Source organism: Psammomys obesus, unplaced genomic scaffold, assembly GCF_907164565.1.
Source record: "Psammomys obesus unplaced genomic scaffold, mPsaObe1.curated_primary_1811, whole genome shotgun sequence".
Lineage (NCBI taxonomy): Eukaryota > Metazoa > Chordata > Mammalia > Rodentia > Muridae > Psammomys > Psammomys obesus.
Genome location: NW_026590435.1, coordinates 871547 through 896684, shown reverse-complemented (window position 1 = coordinate 896684; position 25138 = coordinate 871547). Strand labels below are relative to the sequence as shown.

General features: G+C 47.5%; 2 protein-coding genes across 3 annotated transcripts; both read left to right on the top strand.

Moving 5' to 3' along the window:
* The first annotated feature begins 277 nt into the window (after nt 1-277).
* On the top strand, nt 278-7271 carry Znf324 (zinc finger protein 324). Of its 2 annotated transcripts, none has more exons than XM_055607351.1 (4): nt 278-333; nt 3041-3209; nt 3609-3725; nt 4376-7271. In XM_055607351.1, the coding sequence occupies exons 2-4, from the start codon at nt 3047-3049 to the stop codon at nt 5767-5769; spliced, it is 1674 nt and encodes a 557-aa protein (XP_055463326.1). In that variant the 5' UTR covers nt 278-333; nt 3041-3046; the 3' UTR covers nt 5770-7271. The 2 variants fall into 2 exon arrangements, with proteins under 2 accessions (XP_055463326.1, XP_055463325.1); XM_055607350.1 differs by having other exon boundaries at nt 291-729.
* A 4503-nt stretch (nt 7272-11774) lies between these two features.
* Znf446 (zinc finger protein 446) lies at nt 11775-19573 on the top strand. Its single transcript, XM_055607361.1, has 6 exons — nt 11775-11830; nt 12572-12953; nt 13027-13228; nt 13498-13592; nt 15642-15723; nt 15928-19573. Exons 2-6 carry the CDS (start codon nt 12612-12614, stop codon nt 16479-16481), a joined length of 1275 nt encoding a protein of 424 aa, XP_055463336.1. The 5' UTR covers nt 11775-11830; nt 12572-12611; the 3' UTR covers nt 16482-19573.
* The last annotated feature ends 5565 nt before the right edge of the window (nt 19574-25138 follow it).

Sequence of the window (25138 nt, the reverse complement as noted above, 5' to 3'; positions counted from 1 at the left end):
TGCCTCAGGAATCCGCGAAATTCCCACTTCTTCATCTCTAGGTTTTGGTCCAGGGCCGCTTACCCGACGCAGGGACCTACCCAGGACACGTTTGTGCTCAGGCCCCGCCAAAACCCCACGATGATTGTAAATTTCACTATCCAGCGCTCCGCCAGGGCTGGAGGGTTCGCGGAAAGATGCTTGGGCTGTCATTCACGCAAGCCAGCAGGAACTACGTTTACCCGAGCATCCGCTGTGTACATTGGACCTACGCAGGCGGGGAGGCGGGGCTTCCGGCGCTCTAGGTTGTCACTTTGCAGACCGGCTTCAGGCCACACGGTGATTAAGATTGTGGTACGTGGAGGGCTCCGCCGACTTTGCACTGTCCAGGAGGTTTTGGGGACCCAAGACTAATGCAAGTGAGGACGGTGCTCTCAGCTGCCCGCTTCGGGCTGTAGCTCAGTACACGTCGGCGCACTGCAATCCCTGTCTCCTAGCTTCAGTTTCCTCTGTTGGCTCCTAGGCTGCGGTTGAGACCTTTAGGGCCGTGCAGAAGCCACGTACTCTCCATCACCCAGCCGCAGTCCTCTGGGCGTACAACGCCCTTGACTGATCGGGAAACTGAGGTCCCGGCGGGCTGCGCAAGGCCTTGGGCGGGCATGGGCAATGCCCCCGTCTCCCGCCCGCCGTGCCCCGCCCCCACTACAGATTCCGATGGCGGCAACTTGGCCGCTGACAGAACCAGCGCGGGTGAGTGTAGGAATTCTTCCGTGGACCCACCAGGCGTCCTGGCTTGCCCTCTTGCTATGTTATGGGGAGGGAAGCAGTTGTTTTCAACACCACAGTCCAGCAGATCAGTGAGGCTGACCGGTGTGGAATTCTCACGTGTGACAGCCAAGTGCAGTTAAGGTCTAGAAGGAAGTTAACGGGAAGGAGCCATACGTGCAAAAGCCACGGGGAGGCTTATGATTTGAAGGCAGCGTCTCTTCTTTTGAGATTGGCCTCAAATTATTTATGTAGTCACGAGTAGCCTTGAACTTCTGGTGGTCCTTGCCTGTACATCCCTAGTGCTAGATTTTCAGGCATGTACCACTACACCCAGTTTGTATTGTACTGTTGATGGAACCTAAGGCCTTATACACACCATGCAAACACTGCAAACTGAGGTCCATCCCAGTTTCGATCTTAGCAATGTAGATGTGGAATGAACAATTGGAAGGGAGGTCTTGTGTGTTTGAAAGAGCAGACAGGGGAGTTTGGGGACTTTGCCCCAAAGGCATTGGAAGACACGTAGTCATTTAAACACAGACTGGACGGTTTCTCAATTAGGATTTTAAAAAGGATTTTTAAATTTGTAATTGTGTTTGTATGTGGGTATATGCACATGAGTGTTGCTTTTCCTGGGCTTGCTTACAGTCACTTGTGAGCCATCCAGTGTGAATGCTGGGAGTTGAATTCATGTCCTTTGAAAGAGTAGCACACACTCTTAACCACTGAGCTGGCTCTAGGTATTGGGGTTTTTATTTGCTTTGTTTTGCAAGACAGTCTCACTATGAAGATCTAGCTGGTCTGCAACTTGATATCAGGCTGACCTGAACTCACAGAGAGCCACTTGCCTCTTCCTCCTGGGTGTTGAGATGAAGGCTTATACCACCACACCCAGACCCCCCAGTTAGGATCTTTAAAGCATCTTTTTCTGTATGTAGAACAGTTGGAGGATGCATCATTATGCAGAACAAAGGCTATTACCCCATGGTCTGTGTGAATGATGGTGGGACCACCATTAGTAATGGTAGTGGTTAAAGTGGCTGAATTATGAGTAGGTCTGCTTGATGTTTGTGTGAAGAGCTCTCCCATTTGTCAGCCTCAGCATCTGGGAGGATGGAACTACTGTAGACGTGGGAAAGCCCAGGAGTGTGTGATGTCCCAGAGTGGACTGATTTGGTGGGCCTGAAGTGACAGAGTCCACTTAACCGATCCTGGTGTCTTCAGCCAGAACCTGGGAATTGAAGAAGGATAGTGTACTGGCTACTTTAGTATGTCACCTTGATACAAGATAGAGTCATCAGAGAGGAAGGAGCCTCAGTTGAAAAAAAAATGCCTCCATGAGATCCAACTAGAAGGCATTTTCTCCATTGGGGAGGGCCCAGCCGGTGGTGGGTGGTACCATCCCTGGGCTGATGGTCCTGGGTTCTATAAGAAGGTAGACTGAGCAGGATATGAGGAAGCCAGTAAGCAGCACTCCTCCATGGCCCATGCATCAGCTCCTACCTCCAGGTTAAGCCCTGCTTGAGTTCCTGTCCTGACTCCCTTTGGTGATGAACAGCCATGTGGAAGTGTAAGCTGAATAAATCCTTCTCTCCCCAAGTTGCTTTTTGGTCATGGTATCTTGTTGCAGAAATACTAAGATAGTTTCACAGGCTTGATCAGGGGTGGTCACTTAGGATTTGAGAACAATAAAAAAAGGCTTGTGGTGCTTGTGACTGAGAGGAAGAGCTCAGTGGGTGGCTGAGCAAGGGGAGGAATTGATAAAGAGCAGAAAGGAAATGGAGCATTGGTATCGAAGGAAGGACTGACTTCCTGTATGTTTACCAGAATGATGAAGCCACTCCTACCCCATCCCCATGACAGTGACTGAGATTATGAGATTATCTGTTTATTTAAAGAGGTTAGCTTTCCCACACAGGGTTTCTCTGTGTACTATTGACTGTCGTGGACTCCCTCTGTAGACCAGGCTGCTCTTGAACTTACAGAGATCTGCCTGTCTCTGCCTCCTTGAGTCCTGAGTGCTGGGATTACAGGTGGTGCTCCACCCCCACCTGGCTCATTCTTTCTCTTTTGAATTAGTGTTTTTGAGACAGGGTCTCTCTACATAGTCCTGGCTCTCCTAGAAATCACAATATCGATGAGGCTGGCTTTAAACTCACGGAGATATACCTGCCTCTGAACCAGTACTACAAGGAAGAAAGAAGCATTAGGGAGAGGTAGCCATTAGGACACGGAGCTGGTTCCTGCCTCACACAGCCACAGCATAAACACTCTCTCATTCTTGCTGTTGTAGGGCCTAATGGCCTTTGAGGATGTGGCTGTGTACTTCTCCCGGGAGGAGTGGATGTTCCTGGATGCAGCTCAGAGGGCCCTGTACCGCCATGTAATGCTGGAAAACTTCGCACTTGTAGACTCCATTGGTAAAGCCCTGAGTCCTTCATTGGAAGCAAAGCTGGGACCAGGTATGGCAGCCAGCTGAGCATACCAGGTTTGGAGGCCATTACTACTGTCCCCTCTCCTCCCTAACTGTCTTGTGAGTAGAGCCCTCTATCCATGTGCATCTAAGAGAAGGTTGGGGCCCTGGACACACAGTCTGATAAACTCAGCCATTTCCTGTATCCCTGGGGTACAGGCTGGTTACATTCTTCTGTGCCTGGGTTCTAGCAACTTCCTTTGGAGCAGCTGATTCCTTACGGGAACCCTTGAGCTGGCCCTGTGATCCCCCTTTGTGGTACGACCTTTTGGGTTTGGGGTGCATAGATTACATGGTTGATATCCATGGTATCTCACATCCTGCTCTCTGTTGGGGCTGGACTGGCCTAAGCTGGGGTTGGCCTCACATGCTCCTTCTCCCTTCCTAGGACTCTCTGTCCCCCGGCCCCGTGTGATCATCCAGCTCCAGCGTGGTGAGGAACCCTGGGTTCCCAATAGGACAAATACAAATCCAGGCAGGCGTACCCACAGGAGATCTAGCATTGGTAAGTTGAGTCCCACATAGGGTGAACTCAGGGCCAATCTGGGCTACTACTTTGTCTCCTTCCTGGTATCACAGAAAATCTCATCTTGTGGCCTTCTCTCCTGCCCTTAAATGAAAAATTTGAAGGGCACAGGTGCTGTGTCCATTAAGGAATTACTCCTTTTGAGTCCTGCCCCCCTCCCCAATACACACACACCTGTTCTGTGTGGCTTCACTTTCCACATCTAGCTGTCACATTTGTAGAGTTAATCCTTCTCCCCAGTTGTTGTTTGAACACTTCTGGTCAGGCTGTTCCTGGTGCTGTGCATACAGCATTGGTCAAGACACGGCTGTGTAGTGTGAGAATAATGCCAGGGAAAAGCAGACTGCAAACAGGATTGATAAACAGTGCATAGACTGGAGTGAAGAGCACAAAGAGAAAGCACACTAGGGGGTGCATGCTTGAGAGAAAGGCCACAGGACAACCAGTGCAATCTTGACCATGAAGGGCCACAGCTGCCAGTACAGACTTCCCAGCCAACTTCTCCCAGATTCAGCCTATGCCTCTATTTTTCTCCTTACCCTTTTACACTCATAGGGGACCCCTGACTGCCCAGGCTGTCTGCTGTAGTTACTTCCTGATACAGATAACTATCTATCCTCTCCCTTCAGGATTCAATTACAATGCAAGGGACCAACATGTATCTGGAGATGGAGCACCCCCAAGGGTTACCTATGACAGGCCTGATGGGATACCTACTAGTGTCCTTCCCCTTGCTGATGCCTGCCCTGATGCAAAAATCCCGGAGGGACACCAGAGGGCCTCCCCATCCCTGCAGAAAAAACCCACAGGGGTATCAGTGATCTACTGGGAGCAGCTACTGCTAGATTCCAGCAGCAGTGAGGCAACTATTAGCCTGCGATTGACCTCCCCAGTAGGGGTTCCTGAAAATGGTTTGTCCAGAGTGAAGGCTTTCTCAGACTTCCTGGTCCCAGGGAAGCAGCTACAGGTAGCAGGGCAGCAAAAGCCAGAAATGCAGCTAACGTCTGAGAGAACTTTCCAAAGCATCCCTGACCTTCACGGGGCTGAGGAGGGACATAGAATGAGTGGAACTTGGCATGAGTCTCAGAGAGACCACAATGTTCCAGAGCCCCCAATATGGGATGAGCTGGGCGAGGCCCTCCAGGCCAGCCCAGGTCTTCTCTCAGGGGACAAACCTTTCGAATGTAGGGCATGTAACAAAGTGTTTGTGAAGAGCTCAGACCTCCTCAAGCACCTACGCACCCACACAGGGGAGCGGCCATATGAGTGCGCCCAGTGTGGCAAGGCCTTCAGCCAAACATCACACCTGACTCAGCACCAGCGCATCCACAGCGGGGAGACACCCTATGCATGCATGGTGTGCAGCAAGGCCTTCCGACACAGCTCCTCACTGGTGCGGCATCAGCGCATCCACACGGCTGAGAAGTCATTCCACTGCAGTGAGTGTGGCAAGGCTTTCAGCCATGGCTCCAACCTCAGCCAGCACCGCAAGATCCATGCAGGAGGGCGGCCCTATGCCTGCGCACAGTGTGGCCGCCGCTTCTGCCGCAACTCCCATCTCATCCAGCACGAGCGCACACACACTGGCGAGAAGCCCTATGCCTGCTCCCTCTGCGGCGCAGCCTTCAGTCAGGGTTCCTCGCTCTTCAAGCACCAGCGTGTGCACACTGGAGAGAAGCCTTTCTCATGCCCACAGTGTGGCCGTGCCTTCAGCCACAGCTCCAACCTCACACAGCATCAGCTGCTGCACACTGGCGAACGGCCCTTCCGCTGCGGAGATTGCGGCAAGGCCTTTGCCAAGGGCGCAGTGTTGCTTAGTCACCGGCGCATCCACACGGGTGAGAAGCCCTTTGTTTGTACGCAGTGTGGCCGCGCCTTCCGTGAGCGCCCTGCCCTCTTCCACCACCAGAGAATCCACACAGGAGAAAAGGCCCTGAGGAGGCCAAGGGGCAGCATGCACTCTCAGGCCAGGTCTCTGGCGGCATCCTTGGATAGTGCACATCCCAAGGCCACTTCCACCTAGGCCCAGCAGTGGTCCCAAAGCTGGCTGAGGCCTGAGGTCTGCTGTGTCATCCCCTGCTCTCTCTGAATCCCTTTCACTCACTGTTGAAGAGCCTGTATCCTCAGCAAATCTACTAAGAAGCCAAGTTAGGTAAGCCAGGTATGAGGAAGACTTGCCAGTTGGTTCCATTTATATATGACAAGATCTGCTGTTCAGCCACAACTCACACCCACCCCCTGAAAGCAGCTATCTTGGAGCGGCACCCAGAGTAAGCATGTATGCCCTCAGACTGGTAGAGCAGGCAGGGGCTGCTCCCAGAATCAGTGGGTGACCCACAGACTTTTATCTTCATGTTGATGTCACTTCAGGATCTGCTGACTGTGGTGAGAAAAAGAGCAGGCAGCAGGTATAGATGGTAGGATTCAGCCTGCTCTCAAACAACTGGAGATAATACTCTCAAACATTCAGTTTCCTTGGTGCAAGCCTCAGGCAAATAAATGGTTTGTTTCTGAATCTCAGCTTTCTCCTCTAGAAAATGAAGAAGGAAGGAGATTTGGGCCAGTGGAGCGTGGTAGACACACGCCTATAAACCCAGTACGTGGGAGGCAGAGTCCAGTGTTTAAGGCCAGCCTGGTCTACATAGTAAGTTCCAGGCCCATGAGAGCTAAATAGCGAGACTATGTATTTAAAAAAAAAAGTAAATGCTCTAATAGTACCCAAATAAAGTCCAAGTAGACTCATTGTTAGCCATGGGCTAGATGCTACAGAATAAGCAGCTTGTAGGTCTTGTATTTGGTGTCTCTACAGAACCAGGACTCAACTCAGATGGACTTCTCCAGTCTCCACCCACAATCCCTTTTCTCTAGTCTACCAAGCTTGAAGGGCTAGCATAACCCACCAGTAGGAAATGGAGGCTTGGAGGAAAGATGTGGCTTTCAGCACTGAAAGACAACTCAAGAATGCTGGCTCCTCATCAGTACTCATTGTTATGCCCACCCAAGCCTGTCATCAGCCATTACCAAAGCCCGTTATATGAGCCTTTAAGTCTGAAGTGCTAATGTTAACTCTAGAAGATATGAGATGGAGCTGCTTATTTTTGCTGGGCTTGGTATCATGCCCCCACCCCCAACACACACACACACACACACACCGTGGTTGCAAGGTAAAGAACTGAGCAGGGAGGACTTGACATTTCCTATGACTTTTGAGACTACTCTTCAAGGTATAATGACTGAATGGTGAGGGCAGATAGATGAGTGGGGTTCAGTTTGCTTATTTGCCTTCAGTAGGCCAGATCCCATTTGGACCTGAGGCCACACCAACAGGGAAATGAATGCCAGCATTTAAAATTTAAAACACGGGGCCTGGAGAGATGGCTCAGAAGTTAAGAACACTCACTGTTCTTCTAAAGGTCTTGAGTTCAATTCCCAACAACCACATGGTGGCTCATAACAATCTATAGTAAGATCTGGTGTGCAGGCAGAATGTCGTATAAATAATAAATAAATCTTTTAAAAAAAACACATATAATTGAAACACATATAATTTTTTATCTAGGGATGTGAATGTCTACATATCTTGCTCCAGGAATGCCTCCTATTTTTTTTACTGCTATTTATGGTTTATAATTATGCGTGTTGCTGCATGTATTTAAGGGCATGAATGTTGAAGTCAAAGGAAAACTTCCAGGTAGCAGTTTTCTTCTTCCACCATATGGGTGCTGGGCATGGGACTCAGGTTGTAAGGTTTGGTGGCACATGCTTTTAACCACTGAGCCATCTTGATGGCCCTGGTGTTTTTTTGAGACAGGCTACCCTTGGTTATATGTCTTTGTAACTGAAGCTGGCCTTGAACTTCTATTCTCCTGCCTTTACCTCCAGACTGCTGAGACTGTAGGCATACAACACCATGCCTGGTCTAGTCAATGCTGGAAATTTAACCTTGTACCTATTTAGCAAGCACTTGGCCAACCAAAATGTATCCCTCTCCCTCAGTTCCAGGTTTTAATTAGTTCAAAGAATTAGGCTTGGTGATAAATGCCTGCAATCCCCACACTCAGGAGAGAGAGGTAGGAAAAGCTATTCAAGGGTAGCATGAGTCCTATTTACATTTTGTTTTTTCCAAAACAGGGTTTCTCTGTGTAGCTTTGGTTGTCCTGGAACTTACTGTGTAGACCGGACCAGGCTGGCCTCGAACTCATAGATATCTACCTGCCTCTGGCTCCCAAGTACTGTGATTACAGGCATGTGCCACTACTGTCCAACATTGAGGCCCCTGTCTTAAAAAGAAAAAAAATTTAGTTGCAGTAGCCTGACATTTTAAAAATCTGTGTGAACAGTAATACTTGTTTTTACCTTAAAACAATGCAGATAGTATTAAATGGATGCACACAGACATGCCATTGGAGTGTCAGCACAGAGATTTGAATTTAATCTGGGTTCTCAGAGGGGCCATAGAGTAGAAGTACAGCTTGTCTGCAGCCCAGGGCAGGGTTGGATCATCTATATCTCCTACATGGCCACAGTAGGCAGGGGAAGCCTGGAGATCCGAGGAGAGTGGGACAGCTTAGAGCAGCAGTTCTGTTGAAAGAGGAGCCTTTGTGGATTAGGCTGTAGGAGGGAGGAGGGTAGGAAGGAGGCCTTGCTATGACTGCTATTGAGGCTGAGTAAATGTGCAAAGTTGACTCCAGCCCTTTGGGAACTCCAGTCTCATCACCTGGAGGTGATGCATACCTGTAACCCCAGCACTTTGGGAGGCTGAGACAGGAGGGTGTGGAGTTAAAAGCCAGTGTGGGACTATAGAGACAGTTTGGAGGGGAAAAAAAGTCAGATATATTGATGGATACCAACGCTAGAGAGACAGAGACAGCCAGGCAGTTGTGGCATGTCTTTTCTCCAACCACTCAGGAGGGAGAGGCAGGCAAATCTCTGTGAGGTGTGATTCTAGGATAGCCAGGGCTACCACCCTGTCTTGAAAAACTGAAAGAGAAAAAGAGAGAGGGAGACAGAGACAAGCAGGTCTATATAGAAGTTGGGGTTCCATAGTAAGACCTTGTCTCAAAAACCCAACAGAACAAAACCCTTTTGCAGTCATCCTCTCTACTTAAGACACATCTGTCCCACCCATTTGCCAGTGGAATCAGACACATCTGTCCACCCAAGCAGGAAGGGATGTTGTGTGGGACCTAGCTACTCAAGGCCCTGTAAGAAACAGTTCTCTGAGCTAGGCTTCCTCATACACAGTATTCTACTATCAGCACCTCTTGGATGGAGCTGTGTAATGCCAGGAAGACTCAGAACCAAAGATATCTGTTGAGCAAATGAGTTCCCCAACAGTCACAGGAAACCCGAAGCAGATGTCCTGAGCCTTCCTGGCTCCTCAGACTGGGATCGGTACCATCTCTTCCTCACCAGCCTCCTCTACTTGTGTTCCTATTGGCTTTTAATTCCACCCTCCTTGAATGTACTTCTTCCAGTACTCAGAACTGATCTATGTTCCCTTATGTCTGGACTTCCCCAGCAACTATGGTTGTATTGGGCTGGCCCCTCTTAACAAGGTGTAAATGTACAAATGACCTTGGACTTTCTAAGTCAAAATGTTAAACCAGCTAAGCTTGGTATCACCTGCTTATATTCTCAACACTGGGAAGACTGAAGCTGGAGGATGGAGACTTAGAGACCAAACAGGTCTCAAAAACAAAAACAAAAAAAAACAAAAAAAACCCTCTCAACTAAACATATGCACACACTTAGTTCATGTAAGTCTACAAATGAAGATGGGGGAACACTGAGTTTGCCACAACCTCTGACCTTGAAAATCCATAATCCCCACAGTGGAAACCTTCACCCTGAAAGTACCCCCCCCCCCAAGAAGCCCTATATAAATCCTGTCTTCTGCTCAATTCTTTGCTGATTCTCACCCAAGCAGAGTCAGACACCTCCTGAATTTTACCCTCCCAATAAATCTCTTGTGTGAGGTTTGTTGTGTGGCTTTGTGATGTTCCTTGGCTCCCAACTGCCAGGATACCTTTTCCTTCAGAGCTGTAACACTTGCAATGGGGAAACCTTCCCCTCATAGTTGCAGCTCTTCCACTGGGGAAGTCTTTCTCCACAGAGCTGTAACATTTACATTGGGGAAGCCTTTCCCCCTCAGAGATGTAACATTTACAAGAACATGGGTGGCTGAAGAGTCTCAACACTCAACAGTTTTTTTTTTTTACCTTAAATTTCAGCATTTCTAAGACCATACACAGATGATCAGGAAGGACTTGAAGGTGAGCAAAATGTCCCCCACACCAAGAGGAAATGTGAACATCTCAGTATTGTATACCTAACTATAATTTCTTTTTCTTTTTCATTACCCTTAAGGGCAAGGTCAGTAAGTCACCACAAGCCCTCCGCTTTATGATGGCTAACAGGACAACCTGGGTAACAGATCTTGTCTCAAAAAATTTTATTTTATGGTTACACTGGCCAACTCAATATAACCAAAGTAATTGATGAAGTTGGGGCTAGCTCAACGGTAGTTTACCTAGTAAATATGTGGTCCTAGACTTAATGCCCCACACTAAGGAGAAAAAAAGATGGTAATGGTCATGTCAAGCCCAGGGGGAAGAGGAATACCACAAGATTCAACCAGGTCTACCCTGCAGAACATTGAAGGCTTGGGAACTCTCCAACCAGGGTGTGAATCCCTAGAACAAAGATGCTTTCAGGGGAGAGGTCTCTGAGGAGCCCCTTGTAGTCCAGCCTCTCCTCACTGAATAGGTAGTGAGAATCTGTAAAAGACCTGATCTCCCAAATAGCTCAGCTGGCAAGCTGAGTTAACAAACTCTACCCATGTAGCCCAGGAGTTTGGGATGTAGAGAACTGCTGCTCTCCGCCAGCAGATGGCAACCAAGGACGGGGTTCACACGAACCAGAAGAAAACAGACAAGGCAGATCCAGTTCAGCATGGCTATATCATGGTTCAACCATTTGATATGCGGAAATAAAGCTAACCCCATCTACAATTAAACTTCCTCTAACTTCTGGGTGGGGTGGACCCAGACCCGTTTAATCTCAGCAAACGGGAGGCAGAGGCTGGAGGATCTCTGTGTGAGCTCCAGGCTACCATGGTATACAGAAAGTTCCTGGTTAGCCCGGGCCTTTTTTTTTTTTTTTTGGAGGGGGGGAGGGGGCTTTCTCCCAAAACAAACAAACAAACAAAAGCCATTAACTGCCTGTTGAAAAATAAATAAAGGTCACCTGTCCAACTGCAGCCTCCAAAGTTAGGGTTGAGTACACCTCATCCTCAATCTCAGACAAAAGCCTCAATCCTCATTTGTAGTACCGTTCGTTATCTGAAGACTGTTAGTGAGAGAGTAATTTATATGGTTGCCTCCTCTGAGAGCTTGCCCACCCGTGGTCCAATTGCCTCCACAATATCCAGGGAGCTTAACCGGGATCCAACAAAGGCCACACTGGGCCTTCCTGGCCCAACAATGCCTCCCACCGGGATCATTTGGTCGTTGGGACGATGGCTGTATTCAAAAGACCAAGGAGTCTCCACTTAGGCCTTCTTCACCGCAGGGCGACGTTTACAATGTTGCTTTGAGAACTTCAAGAAGCAGCAGGTTGTGCATTATCTGTTACCTAAGAGACACAAGTCGTTAGCAGAGCGCCAGCTTTGATTGGTCAGGACCCCGCACCAGCCAATAGAAACCTGGTCCACTGTGCACATGCGTAAGGAGTCTAACCTGCAATCTGGGTCCGCTGTGGGTGAGTCCTACGGCTGGGGTGAAAGAAAAAAAACGGTTGCCAAGTCAGGAGAGGGAACCCCATGAACTCTGTGGCACCTCAGTCTCAAGGACAGGAACGAAACACTTCGTGCGTGACAAGCCCTGGGAGAGTAAGGTCGTCCTTGCTTGAGGCTCACGGGAGACGTAGTCCGAGCGGAAGGGGCCTCGTAGGTGCAGGATTGGCCAGGCTGGTAGGGCAATGCGCGCGAGGCGGGGCGTTCTGTGAGTGGCAGTGGGACGCGCTCGTGCCGTGTCACTTCCCGGAAGTGCTCCGAGCTTCTCAGGCGGCCAGAGGCGTCAGAGGTGAGCACACTCCTAGCTGGGCAGGCACAGCGACTTCCCACGGCTCCCCCCAAGTTCCAGGAGCGCCCCCCAGCCATCGAACACAGAGCATTCAGTCCCATTCTCCTGAAAGACCCACCCCTTTCAGAGACCGGCACCCCAACTCTGAGTGTCTCTTGGACGGACAGGACGGGTGCCCCAGGAGAGCCGGTTTCAATCCAGCGCGTCTTAAGAGCTGGGACATAACGTTTCAGTTTACGACTCCACACAACATAGGGCTGTTTGCATTGGCCTTTTTTGCGGGATTTCACATACGGAGGCTGATGCAGTGTGAAGCATCCATAATTCAGCTGTAATCAGCGGGCAGTGCCTCCCAGCCCATATAGGCCCCTGGGAGTGCACCCAGGCTTTCAGCTTTGTCCCAGGTGATGTGCTCGGGCCCCAGAGCCTCGGGGCTTCAGGTCACCCTGATGGTGGTCTGACCTGTGTTCTGTTGATCCTTTGTCTATCGGCAGAAGCCGCTTTCATCTCCCAGAAGCCCTCTGTTGTACCAATGTTTGAGCCAGCCATTTGCAGTTTTCTAGAAGGTCCCTGCACACCTTCCACCATGCATTTAATTGTCAAGGCTTTTTCCTGTTCTCCTGCACCTTCATAACTTTCCTGGAAGCCTTCCTGGCCTCAGGATTCACTTTACTGGTTTCTAGGAGGGGACTGGTGTGTGCCTTCTGGCCTTAGATGATACTGATTCCTCCTTTTCTGTAGGCCCCTCTTGTTAGCTCCAAAAAGAACCTTCATAACAAGAATGCCATCTCCTCTGGGTCCCCAACACCTATCCCTCAGAGACTGCGAGACCACCTTTGAGGAGCCTGAGGCTGCACGACTCAGATTCCGAAGTTTCTGCTATGAGGAAGTAGAGGGTCCCCGAGAGGCACTGACCCAGCTTCGGGGATTGTGTCACCAGTGGCTGCAGCCTGAGTCATGTTCCAAAGAGCAGATGATAGAGTTGCTGGTTTTGGAGCAGTTCCTGGGTGTGTTGCCCCCTGAGATCCAGGCCTGGGTGCGAGGGCAGCGACCAGGAAGCCCTGAGGAGGCTGCAGCCCTTGTTGAGGGGCTGCAGCATGATCCTGGGCAACTGCTGGGCTGGGTGAGTGTAATGACATTAGCTTTCTCGAGGGATAGATTGAAGGGTAGAGCCCCTGTGACATGCTTCTCTTCAGATCACAGCCCACATCCTGAAGCCAAAGCTGCTTCTTACAGTCCAGAAGAGGAAGGAATCCTCAGGGAGCCACCACATCTCCGTTGCAACGGAATCCTCTGAGGCAGGCCCTGCAGAGGCACCACAAGATGCCAGGATAGACAAAGCTACCCAAATCAATTGTGGTGTGAAGGAGGAAACCAGTGCTGATGGACAGGAGATGGGTGAGGGATACAATATCAGAACCTCAAATCTGGGTGTATGTGTTGGGGGTGAGGGGGTGTCCTTGGAGAGGTTGTGTCAGGGTTGTGACTCCTGAAATGAGTCTGGATGTCCCCAGCTGGGATAGGGACTCTAGAGAGACTATAAAACTGGATTCCTGAGAAGCAACGAGACAAGGCTGACCTCCCACCATGTCACATGGCAGAAACAGGCCAAGGCCAGTGTGGTAAGGACAGCTTGATACTCTTTCCCATCTGCCTCTTTTTCTCAGTATCTGCAAGCCCTCTCTTTCCAGCCCAGGCCCTTAAGGGACATCTTGAACACCAAGAACCAGCCTCCACATCCTTCCAACCTGGAAGGATCCAGGTAAACAGCCTCCAGCAGGAAATGTAGGCCATGGGTGTAGGAGGGAGGGGGTTGTCTCTGGTGGCTATGCTCTGCCCTGTGGTTTTGTAGGATTCTCTGCCATGTGTTTTTTGCTACTTCTGAGTAGTAAATACCTTCCCTCCCAGCAGGTCCTGAATAGACTGGTAGTCTCTCACTGAAAAAGATTTAGGTATCAGGCCTAGTCCAGAATGGCTAGAACAGGTGGGCATGGCTTCCTTACCTCCAGAGAAGTCAGTTACTGGAAAGGTTTGCAACACCCATAGGTCATGAACCAGCTGTTATGTGTGCAGGTGGGAAAGGGACTGCCACTGCAGAATTCCTGCATTCCTGAGATGAGATCAAGACACTCTTCCCAAACAAGCCTCAAGTCTTGTACTGCACTTCTCAAAGTACAGTGACAAGGAACCTTAGCTGAAAACCCCTGCTACCTGAGTGTATATAGTTAATGTGGAGGGGTTACAAATGTCTTCTCCAGATTCTTTCTGCTACTGAACCCCTTCCTTCCTCAATATGTCTAGTTTTTGTTGTTGATTTTGTTTTGTGAGACAGGTTTTCTCTGTGTAGCCTTGGCTGGCCTGGAACTTACTCTGTAGGCCAGGCTGGCCTGGAACTCACAGAGATTAACCTGCCTCTGCCTCCCTGAGTGCTGGGATTAAAGGCATATGCCACCACTAGAATGTCTAGTTAAGGTGTGTTTCAAGGTTAACCCCCTGGGGGGCGGGGAACAGGTGTGGTCAGGCAGACCGATCTCTGTGAGTTCAAGGTGAGCCTGGGCTACAAAGTGAGTTCCAGGACAGCCGAGGCGACACAGAAAAATCCTGTCTAAAGGATTTTGTCTAAAAAAGATCTTGTCTAAGAAAAAGAAAAGAAACCCTTTTGGTGCCCCTCTCTGTGTCCTCACTTGTAGCCACCACCTCTGGATGTAGCAACCTGTAGCTGCCACCTTCATTTCTCCACATTTGCTTTGGCAAATAGCTTTCAGGGTTATTTTTCTCAAAGTACCAAAGACCTATATGGTAGACGTAGGGCAGGAAAGAAGGTAGAACTTTTAGGCAAGGAATTCTTTGGTAAGGCCATAATAGCTAACCCCCTGTCCTGCCACCAAACTCCCCCTCTTTAGACCGTGCCTGAACCAGCTGGCAAGCACCCAAGCTTCCTCTATCACCTTTGCTGCCTCACTTCATCGCAGTCCTGAGATTCCTCATTATTGTTTTTAATTTTAGTCTTCCCACCCCACCTGATGTTGTTTTTGTTAAGACATTATCTCTCTACATAACCATACATGTCCTAGGACTCACTATGTAGGCCACGTTGGCCTTGTTCTCACAGAGATGTGTCTGCCTTTGGCCCTGAGTACTGGGATTAGTGTGCCCCAACATGCCTGGGTCCTTAGTCCTCTTTTTAAAAACTAAAGTTAAATAAAGGTTTTGCAAACGTAGATCACTTGGTAGAGTGCCTAGTATGTACAAGGTCCTAGGTTCTATTCCCAGCACTGCATAAATTGGTATGGTAGCCTGTACTTGTGGTCCCAAAACTCAGGAGGTGGAGACAGGAAAATCAGAATTTTAAAGTCACCCTCAGTACATAGTAAATTTGAGGCCAGCCTGGGCTACATAGACCTAATCCCTCTCACAAACACCCCAATAAAGGCCAAAAGAAAATTTTCTCACCACAAAGAAGGCAGAACTTTCAGTTTTGTTAATCAGTCTTGACAGAAGGTCAAGGTAGTCTCCTAGCCTCTTACTGACCTTCCAGTACATCCTGTACACAGTTTAGTGACTAGAAGGATGGGGACAGCCATGGGGCTCCTTGTCCAAGACCCACCCACAATTTCAGTCCTTCTGGCCATACTAAGACAGATGATGGTAGGTTGGACAGATGAAAGCAGCCCCTATATTCAGAAATGCCAGTTCTGGTTTGGCCCTTAAGCCTGGTGCAGATGGGGATTTAGTAACCTGCCTCCCATTGCGTGATGGGTAGGGATCTGAGGCTGGGTGGGAGAGGCAGTGACTGTTTGCATCCTTGCAGGAGTGGGGCCTGTTGGACTCGTTACAAAAAGAGCTGTACTGTGGCGTGATGCTGGAGAAGTATGGCATAGTGGCATCTCAGGGTGAGAATTGATGGCCCTCCCTGTCCTAACTTCCTTGCCCCATCCTCCACATGCCTCCCCCGCATGTGCTAGCTCCCTACTGGGGCTCCCAGGGCAGTGGCCGAGCATCTGGGCTGCATCTCTCTTCTAGAAGGTGCCCACCCCATACTTTTGTGGGAGCCCCCATGTGTCCAAGTCCCCAAATGAATGTTCTTCTCACCCCAGAAAGCCTGCCACTGCTAGAGCCAGAGATGCATGTTGAATCTGAGCTGAGGCCAAAACAGGAGATGCCACATGCAGGACCGGAGTCCCTCAGGAGCCATCTCCCGGAAGTGGGAGCCATTGCAGTTGAAGCCTGCCCATCCTCTCAAAGTGAGAGCCTGAGCCCTTGCATGGACCCTCCAGGCTTGTCTCCTGCACCACTACATGAAGCCTCCGTTAAGGCCACACCTCGGAAACTGTACACTTGTGAGCAGTGTGGCCTCAGCTTTGATTGGAAGTCAGTTTTTGTCATCCACCACCGCACTCACATGGGTGGGTCAGGCATAGAAAGACCACCACAAATGGCCTGGGAGCCAGCAATACGGCGACCCCCTGGCCTTCCGGGCTATACGTGCATGGAGTGTGGGCACAGCTTCAGCTGGAAGTCACAGCTAGTCATCCACCGCAAGAGTCATACAGGCCAGCAGCGCCACTTCTGCCTGGACTGTGGGTGCAGCTTTGATTGGAAGTTTCAGCTGCTCATTCATAAGAAGATCCACCAGCCAAAGGGTCCATGAACAGCCAGAGAGAGCTGTCTCACCTGAAGTGCCTCTAGCATCTAAAGCAGCACTTGAGGCATCCTCTTCAACCAAGAGAAGGTTCTGAGGGACCCCAAGAAGATTCCCTGTCCAATGCCAGGCTATCCAGTGTAAGGAAAAGAGACTGTTCCCTGCCTTCTCCCTCTGCTTTGTGGAGCCAGGCCTGGGCTGGATCTTATTTAGCTATGGCTGAGGTCCAGCTTGTGAAAGGGGAGGACACACACTGTTTCGGGATGCTCAGAAATTGTCTTAGGCCCCTCCTTACAGTGGCTGGGCAAGGAGTCTCTGAAAGGTACTGAAAACCAACAACTGCCTTTCCATCCTGCTGTATGTGACCCTCAGAATAATGTGCTAGATTTCTAACATAAGTCTATAACACAGATTTCTGAGAAGAATCCTGACTTCTGGCTCCCACCAATTTTAAAAAAGAGAGAGAGATGGAGAGATCGCTCAGAGGTTAAGAGTGCAAAGATCCTGAGTTCAATTTGCAGCAACCACATGGTGGCTCACAACCATCTGTAATGAGATCTGGTGCTGGTGCCCTCTTCTGACATGTAGGTATACATGCAGGCAGAATACTAATAAGTAATAAATTTAAAAAAAAAAAAAAAAAAAAAAAAAAAAGGCCTTGTGCGCTGACTGGTGGCCACAGGAACCACAGGGCAGCTAAGCCTGGAAAGTCCAATTAGTCAGTTCTTTCTGCCAGTCTGCCTAGTTCCTTGGCCACACACATTGTTCACCACCTCCCTGGCTTTTGAATTCTTGCATCTGGACTTGGATGAAAAATAAGTGACATTCCTTTGGAAGTATGAGTGGCTTCTGAGAAGTTAGGAAACATGGGTCCCTAAGGGTCAGGGCTATCACACATGGCCAGTTCATTAAACTGTAGGGCAAAGAGCCACTCCCTGTTCCCCAGGGGACTGTGACCCTCTGGACAGTTAGGTTTTATCAGTGCATGGTGTCCTATTAACTGTGCCTGTAAACTAGGTGGATCAAAACAGATTTACGTACTAATTTTCTCAACATCAAAGTTCTGGAGCATATCGCACTCGATCAAAGTTGTTAGTAGGGTGGCAGGCTCCCCCTGTGAGCTGTAGAAACTACCTGAAACCCTTGGTCTATGGCCCTTTTCCCCCTCTTTGGCAGTGGGCAGTTGTTTACCTTGTTGAATCATTGACACTCTGATTTCTACTTGCAGAGCCTTTGCAGTGGTGTGGGGCCCCTTAGATATTCCTCTTAAAGTCAGATGATAGGCAGTAGATTTTATTTTGTTTGAGACAGGCACTCCTGATGTAGTGTACACTGGCCTCTAACTAGGGATTCTCCTGTCTCCATTTCCTATGGGTTGGAACTATAGGCTTGTACAACCAAGCTCAGGTTCTTGTTTTTTGTTTTTTCAAGACAGGGTTTCTCTGTGTAGCCTTGGCTATTCTGAACTCACTTTGTAGACCAGGCTGCCCTCGAACTCACAGCTATCCACCTGCCTCTGCCTCCTAAGTGCTGGGATTATAGGCTTGCACCAGCGCGCCCATCCACCCAGGTTGTTATTTTTAAATTCTCTGTGTGTGTTTGAGATGGTCTCAGTTTAATACCCAGGCTGACCTCAAACTCTTCTATAGTCCTCTAGCCTCAGCCTCCTGAGTAGTGGGATTAAAGGTGTGTACCATTAAGGCCAGACTAAGACTTTAAATAATTTTTAATTTTAAAATTTAGAAATATGGAGCAGGATTCAATGTTGTAGGCAGATCTCTGTTAGTTTGAGGTCAGAGTGGTTTACATAGTGTATTTCAGAACAGCCAGTAGTTATGTAGTAAGATCCTGTCTCAAAAATAAGAAATAAGTAAATAAATTCTAGAGATGGGCATATCAAAGTGTCTTCTAGAAACTTAAAATTTCAACACTATCCATTCTTGCTCACTACTCTAGTTCATTCTTTGTTGTTTTTTTAGAGGTGTGTGTGTGTGTGTGTGTGTTATTGTGTGTATGTATACCTGGAAGCCAGAAGAGGGTATCAGGGTCTTCTACCTATTCATCTCTGCTTGTTAATATTCATGCTGGAACCCAAGCTGCAGTTCTGGACTTGAACTCTGGTCTTTAAAGGTGCTTTTGACTGCTGAGCCGTATCTCTGCTTTACTGGACAGAACATTATGGAAGTGTTTGTTCATTCAGTCTGAGTCCCTCCAACTGTTCATATGTGGCTCTTCTTTCCTGTCCAGAAGGGTATATGCCGTCCCTGTTCTACCTGCACCTGGTCACGAATTAGGTTTGCATTTTCATGCACTCTTTAGATCATATGCCTATTCATTATATTTGTCCTAGACAACTGAAGAACAGTATCAGTTCATAGAGCAGGTTCCAGAAACTGCTGTTCACATTGTTGTTTCTTTTGTTTTGTTTGAGGGGAGCTGAAAGGATCTCTCCATATAGCCCAAGCCTGCCCTCAGGTCTGTTTATTTAGTGTGTGTGCATCTGTGTGAGTTTGTGTGTACCATATGAATGCATAGTGTCCACAAAGGTCATAAAAGAAAAAATCTCCTGAAACTGGAGCTACAGGTGATTGTGAGCCACCACATGGGTACTAGAAACCAAACCAAGATGCTATTCAGGATCAGCAAGTGTTTTTAACCACTGAGTCATATCTCCAGCCCCCTGCCTTAAGTTCTTGATCCTTGGTGGCGTCTTTTTGTTTTATTTTTCAAGGCAGGGTTTTTCTGTGTAACAGCCGTGGCTGTCCTGAAACTCTGTATACCATACTGGCCTCAAACTCACAGATGTCCACCTCTTTCTGCCTCTCATGTGCTAGGATTAAGGGCATGCACCAGAAGGCTGTCTTAATTGTCACACAGTTTGTGTTTTTCATAGTTGGTCATGGTGCATCCCTGTAATCCCAGCAGGTGGGAAGGAAAAGGCAGAAGGATCAGGAGTTCAAGGTCTTTCACAGCTACATAGAGGTTCCAGCCTGCATTAATGAGACCCTGTCTGATAAACAAAACAACCTAAAAATAAACAAAATTGGTATCATCTTTTGGTGGTTTTTCTAATCATAATAAATTTGGAACAAAAGACAGAATGCAAACTGTTTGACAACGGTGCGACACGCATAGGAGTGTGGTATATGTGTGTCTGAATGTGTGGATATACATGTGTCCAGGTGTTGTGTACAGGCCTGAAGTTGATGTTAGGCATCTTCCTCATTCTTCCAGTTTATTCTTTGAGTAGGGTCTCTCAATCAAACCCAGAGCTTGCTGGTATGACGAGTCTCACCACCCATCTTGCCCTGGAGATTGTCTCTGAACCCTGAGGCTGGAGTGACAGAGGAGCCACCACATGCTCCAACATTTATGTGAGTTCTGGGGATCCAAACTCTTGTCCTTTTGCTTGTAACACAAGCACTTTAAAAGAGCCATTTCCTCAACAGTTGATATAACAGTCATTCTATTAGAAAAAATTTCCAGAGGCTGGAACAGTGTCTCAGCAGTTAAGAGTACTGTCTGCTTTTCCAAAAGACCTGGGTTCAATTCTTAGCAATTCCATGGCAGCTCACAACTGTAACTCCAGTTTCAGAGCATCTGGTATCCTCTACTGGCCTTCATGGGCACTGCACACACATGTACTGATGTACATGCTACAGAAGATCCATACATGTGAAATAAAATATTATGAAAAAAGAAAAGAGAGGGCCCATGAGATGGCTCAGCAGTTAAGAACACTGGCTGCTCTTCCAGAGGTTCTGAGTTCAATTCCCAGCAACTATACAGTGGCTCACTAACATCCATTAAAAAAAATACATAAGTAAATAATTTTTTTTTTTTTAGTAAATAAATTTTTAAAAAGAGAAACTCTCTCTACCATGTGAGACATGTAAGAAGATACCCATCTGTGGGATGAGAAGAAAGCCCATAGAACCTGACCATGCCCATATTCTAATTTAGAATTTAGAGCCTCCTTTGCTAGGAAAAGAAGATAGTGTGCTGGAGTTGCAGCACATTTGAAGAGAGTACTGGCTATTTAGTTTTATGTCAACTTGACATAAGCTATAGGCATTTAAGAGACGAGATCCTCAATTAAGAACTATCCTTGAAGGAAGGAAAGAAAAGAAAAAAAGAGAAAGAAATATCCTCCAGCCAGGCAATGTGGTGCACACCTGTAATTCCAGCACTTGGCGAGGCAGAGGCAGGTGGGTATCTGTGAGTTCAAGGCCAGCCTGTCTACAAAAGTGAGTCCAGGACAACCAAGGCTACACACAAAGAAGCCCTGTCTCTAAAAACATAAAAATAAAAACATAAAGAAAAGAAAGCACTCTGAGGGCTACAGAGATGGCTCAGAGGTTAAGAGCACTGGCTATTCTTCCAAAGGTCCTGAGTTCAATTCTCAGCAATCACCCAGTGGCTCATAATCATCTATAATGAAATTTGGTGCCCTCTTCTGGCATGCAGGCAAAATACTGTTACATAATAAATAAATCTTTAAAAGAAAAAAAAAGCATTCTGAGCAATCCATGAGGAGAAAGCAAGTAAGCCTCCTCCCCATCACACACACACTCCCTGTGCCCTCAGCATCTGCTTAATGGATTGTGTTTTGAGTTTTGTAATCCAAATAAATCCGTTGCTGCCCAAACTGCGTTTGATCATTGTGGTGGTTTGAATGAAAATGGCCCCCCATAGGCTCTTAGGAAGTGTGGCCTTGTTGGAGTAGTTGTGGTCTTGTAGGAAATGGGTCAGTTAGGGCGGGCTTTGTGGTTCAGAAGGTCAAACCAGGCCCAGTGTTATTATCTCTTCCTGCTGCCTGCTGATCCTACCTAGAACTCTTCAGCAACATGTCTGCCAGTGCACTGCCATGACAGTGATGCTCTAAAACCTCCAAACTGTAAGCCAGCCCCAATGAAATGTTTCCTTTATATGAGTTGCTGTAGTCATTGTGTCTCTGCTGAGCTTTTGCTTTCATGTTCTGTGTACACTACCTCACCTACCCAGATGTAGATTCTCTCTACCAGAAATGTAAAAAAATACAGATCAGGTTTTTGTTTGTTTGTTTGTTTGTTTTTAATGAAACTGGGGATAAAAATCTCATGTTAATACATAAGAGACCAATTCTAATTTAGGCACCGTGGCCCATATCTGCAATCCCAATACTAACAGGCTGTGGTAAAAGGATTAAAGTCCAAAGTTATCTTGCTTAAGTAGTCAGACTGTCCAAAATATACAGAAATCACTTGGGGCAAATATTTGCCACAAATAATACATGAAAAAAACATGTTTTTTTTTTTTTTGTTTTTTTTTTGAGATAGGATCTCTTTGTGTAGCCCTAGCTGTCCTGAAACTCAGCTCATAGAGATCTGCTTGCCTCTGCATCCCAAGTGCTGAGATTAAAGGCATGCACCACCACCACCAGGTTAAAAAAAAAATCTATTTAAAAAAACAAAAACAAAAATGGGGCTGGAGAGATGGCTCAGTGGTTAAGAGCACTGTCTGCTCTTCCAGAGGTCCTGAGTTCAATTCCCAGCATGCTCACACATACATGCAGATAAAGCACTTACTAAAAAAAAAAAAAAAAAAAAAAAAAGCCAAGTGTGTTAGTGCACACCTTTAATCCATTCAGGAGGCAGAGGTAGATAGAGCTCTATGAGTTTGAAGGCAGCCTGGTCTACAAAGTTTAGGACAGCCAAAACTACACAAGGAAACCCTATCTCGAGAAACTGGAAAAACCAACAAACAAACTCATTGAACAGGATGGTGAATGCCTTTAACCTTAGCTCAGACAGAGGCAGGTGGACAGCTGGGATTTGAAGAGGCCTGCATGATTGACACAGCCAATTTCAGGTCAACTAGAGCTACACAGTAAGACCCTGTCTCAAACAAACAAACAAACAAACAAACAAACAAAACTCATGTGAGCTGACCATGGTAGTGCATGCCTATAATCCCAGCACTTGGGAGGCAGAGACAGGCAAATCTCTCTGAGTTCAAGGCCAGTTTGGTCTACAAAGCAAGTCCAGGATAGCCAGGGTTACACAGAGAAGGCTTGTCTTAAAAAACAACAATAACAAAAAAAAAAAAAAAAAAAAAAACAAGAAGGAGAAAGTGGAAGAGGAGGAGGAGAGGAAGAAGATTGTAAGAGCTAGAAGTTGGTGTGGAGTGCTGTGTAAAAAAGCCTTCAAGAAACAACAGGACCTAGGGGGCTGGAGAGATAGTTCAGAGGTTAAGAGCACTGGCTGCTCTTCCAAAGGTCCTGAGTTCAATTCCCAGCAACCACATGGTGGTGGCTCACAACCATCTACAATGAGATCTGGTGGCTTCTTCTGGTATGCAGGCCCACATGGAGGCAGAACACTGTATACATAATAAATAATTAAATATTTTAAAAAAGAAGAAAAGAAAGAAACAACAGGACCATTGCACTCATAAATTCACAGCAACTGTGGTTTCTACCAAAGGCTAGCTGGACTGGGTTGTTCACCAGCAAGGTAGTTACACTTCTTTTGGGGGTGGGGGGAATAGGGGAGAGTTGGCCTGGAGCTCACCCACTAACAACTGGCCCAGGAGGCTGTACCATAACTCCAGCAGGAGTTTCCTTGTCCACCATTCAACACTGAGTCCCTCAAAACAGAGAACACCTCCCAGAGACACCTGCACTCTGTAGCATGTGGCTTTTGGAGTCACTCTCTGGGACATTTCTGGTCCCAATACTTCTGAGGCCTCAGAGGCCCACCCAGTCCTGTCTAGATTGCCACAATTCATAAAGTACTCCCACCTTCTAACAGTACATATCTTATTTTCCAGAGGCCGTGGTGATAAGGACAGGAAATAGAAATGGGTCAGGCAGTTCAGGGCAGAAATTAAATTAAATTAATTTATTTAAATTAAATTTCTTAGCTAGAAATGTCATGGGTCCAGACTTGGCTTGAGTTCAAAGATGCTAGAAGAACATTTTGCATCCTGGTCTGTGTTTTTCTTATCTTTTCCCCCTAAACCAGCATTCCTACCCAGAGGCAGTATGTGAGTATGAGACCTGATTCCAGCCCAGATACTATTCCTTTCCTACGAATACCTTTAAAATTGGATCTCTAGGTTTTCACAGTTTCAATTCCTAGATTTTAGACCATCTCCTAAATGATTTTAGGTTCTCAACTCATGTCAGGGGAAAGTAACAGTAGCATTAGATGCCACTGAATCTTTGAACCCCACATGCCATTTCCCTCATGTGCTTGCTGGCTAGTTTTATGTCAACTTGACACAAGCTATAGTCATCAGAGAGGAGGGAGCCTCAATTGAGAAGACACCTCCATAAGATTCAGTTGTAGAAAAGCCTGAAGAAGCTGGGCAGTGGTGGCACACATCTTTAATCCCAGCACTCAGGGAGACAAAGGCAAGTGGATCTCTGTATGTAGGCCAGCTTGGTCTACAGAGTGAGTTCCAGGACAGCCAAGGCTATACAGAGAAACCCTGTCTCAAAAAAACAAACAAAAAGCAAACAAACAAACAAAGCCTGTTTGGCTGGAGGTTCAGAGGTTAAGAGCACTGGCTGTTCTTCCAAAGATCCTGAGTTCAATTCCTAGCAACCACTTGGTGGCTCATAACCATCTATAATGAGATATGGTACCCTCTTCTAGTGTGTAGGCATACATGCAGACAGAATACTACATAAATAATAAATAAATCTTTAAAAGAGAAAAGCCTGTAGAGCATTTTTAAATTAGTGATTAATATGGGAGGGCCCAGCCCATTGTGGGTAGGGCCATCTCTGGGATGGTACTCCTGAGTTCTATAAGAAAGCACGCTAAGCAAGCACTCCAGTGGACTCTGCACCAGCTTCTGCCTCTAGGCTCCTGCCCTGTTTGAGTTTCTGTTCTGACTTCCTTCCATGCTAGACTATAAATATAAGCAAATAAACCGTTTCTTCTACATTTTGTTTTGGGGCATGGTGTTTCACCATACCAATATTAACCCTAAGACACCTGGTAACACTAGAAGGGCAAGCATCACCTCTTGGGCTTTAAAATAACATATGAGGAGCTTGAGGGATGACTCAGTGGTTAAGAGCACATGTTCCTCTTGTAGAGGGCCTGAGTTCAGTTCCCAGGGCTTATATAAGCTGCCTCACAACTGCCTGAACTCCAGCTCCAAGATCTGATGCTTCTGTGGGTACTTGCATTCAAATGCACATAACCACACACATGCATACATATAATAAAAAACAATAGGGAGCTGGGCATAGTGGCAGAAGCCTTTAATCCCAGTACTCATACTCAGCAGGCAGAAGTAAGCAGATCTCTGAGTTCGAGGCCAGCCCAGTCTACACAGTGACTTTCCTACCAGGCAGGGCTACACACAGAGACCCTGTCTCATCCTCCTGACACCCAAATGCAAGGTTTTAATCTTCCAGGGACCCTAACAACAGTTAACAGGGTGTCCATCATCTATATTGGGTATCCCACCCTGACCCAAGCCTGTCCTTCAGGGGCCACAAAAGACCCAGAGTTGTAGTCAGCACTCTCTTTGCTTCGCTGGAGTAGCTTCAAAGCTGGTCCTCCCATTCCCTTCACCTGGGGCTGCGGGGACAGCTCCAGGTGTATAAACCTATATAGCAGGCTGCACTGACCAGCTGCATTCATCTATTATTCAAATCCACACCAGAC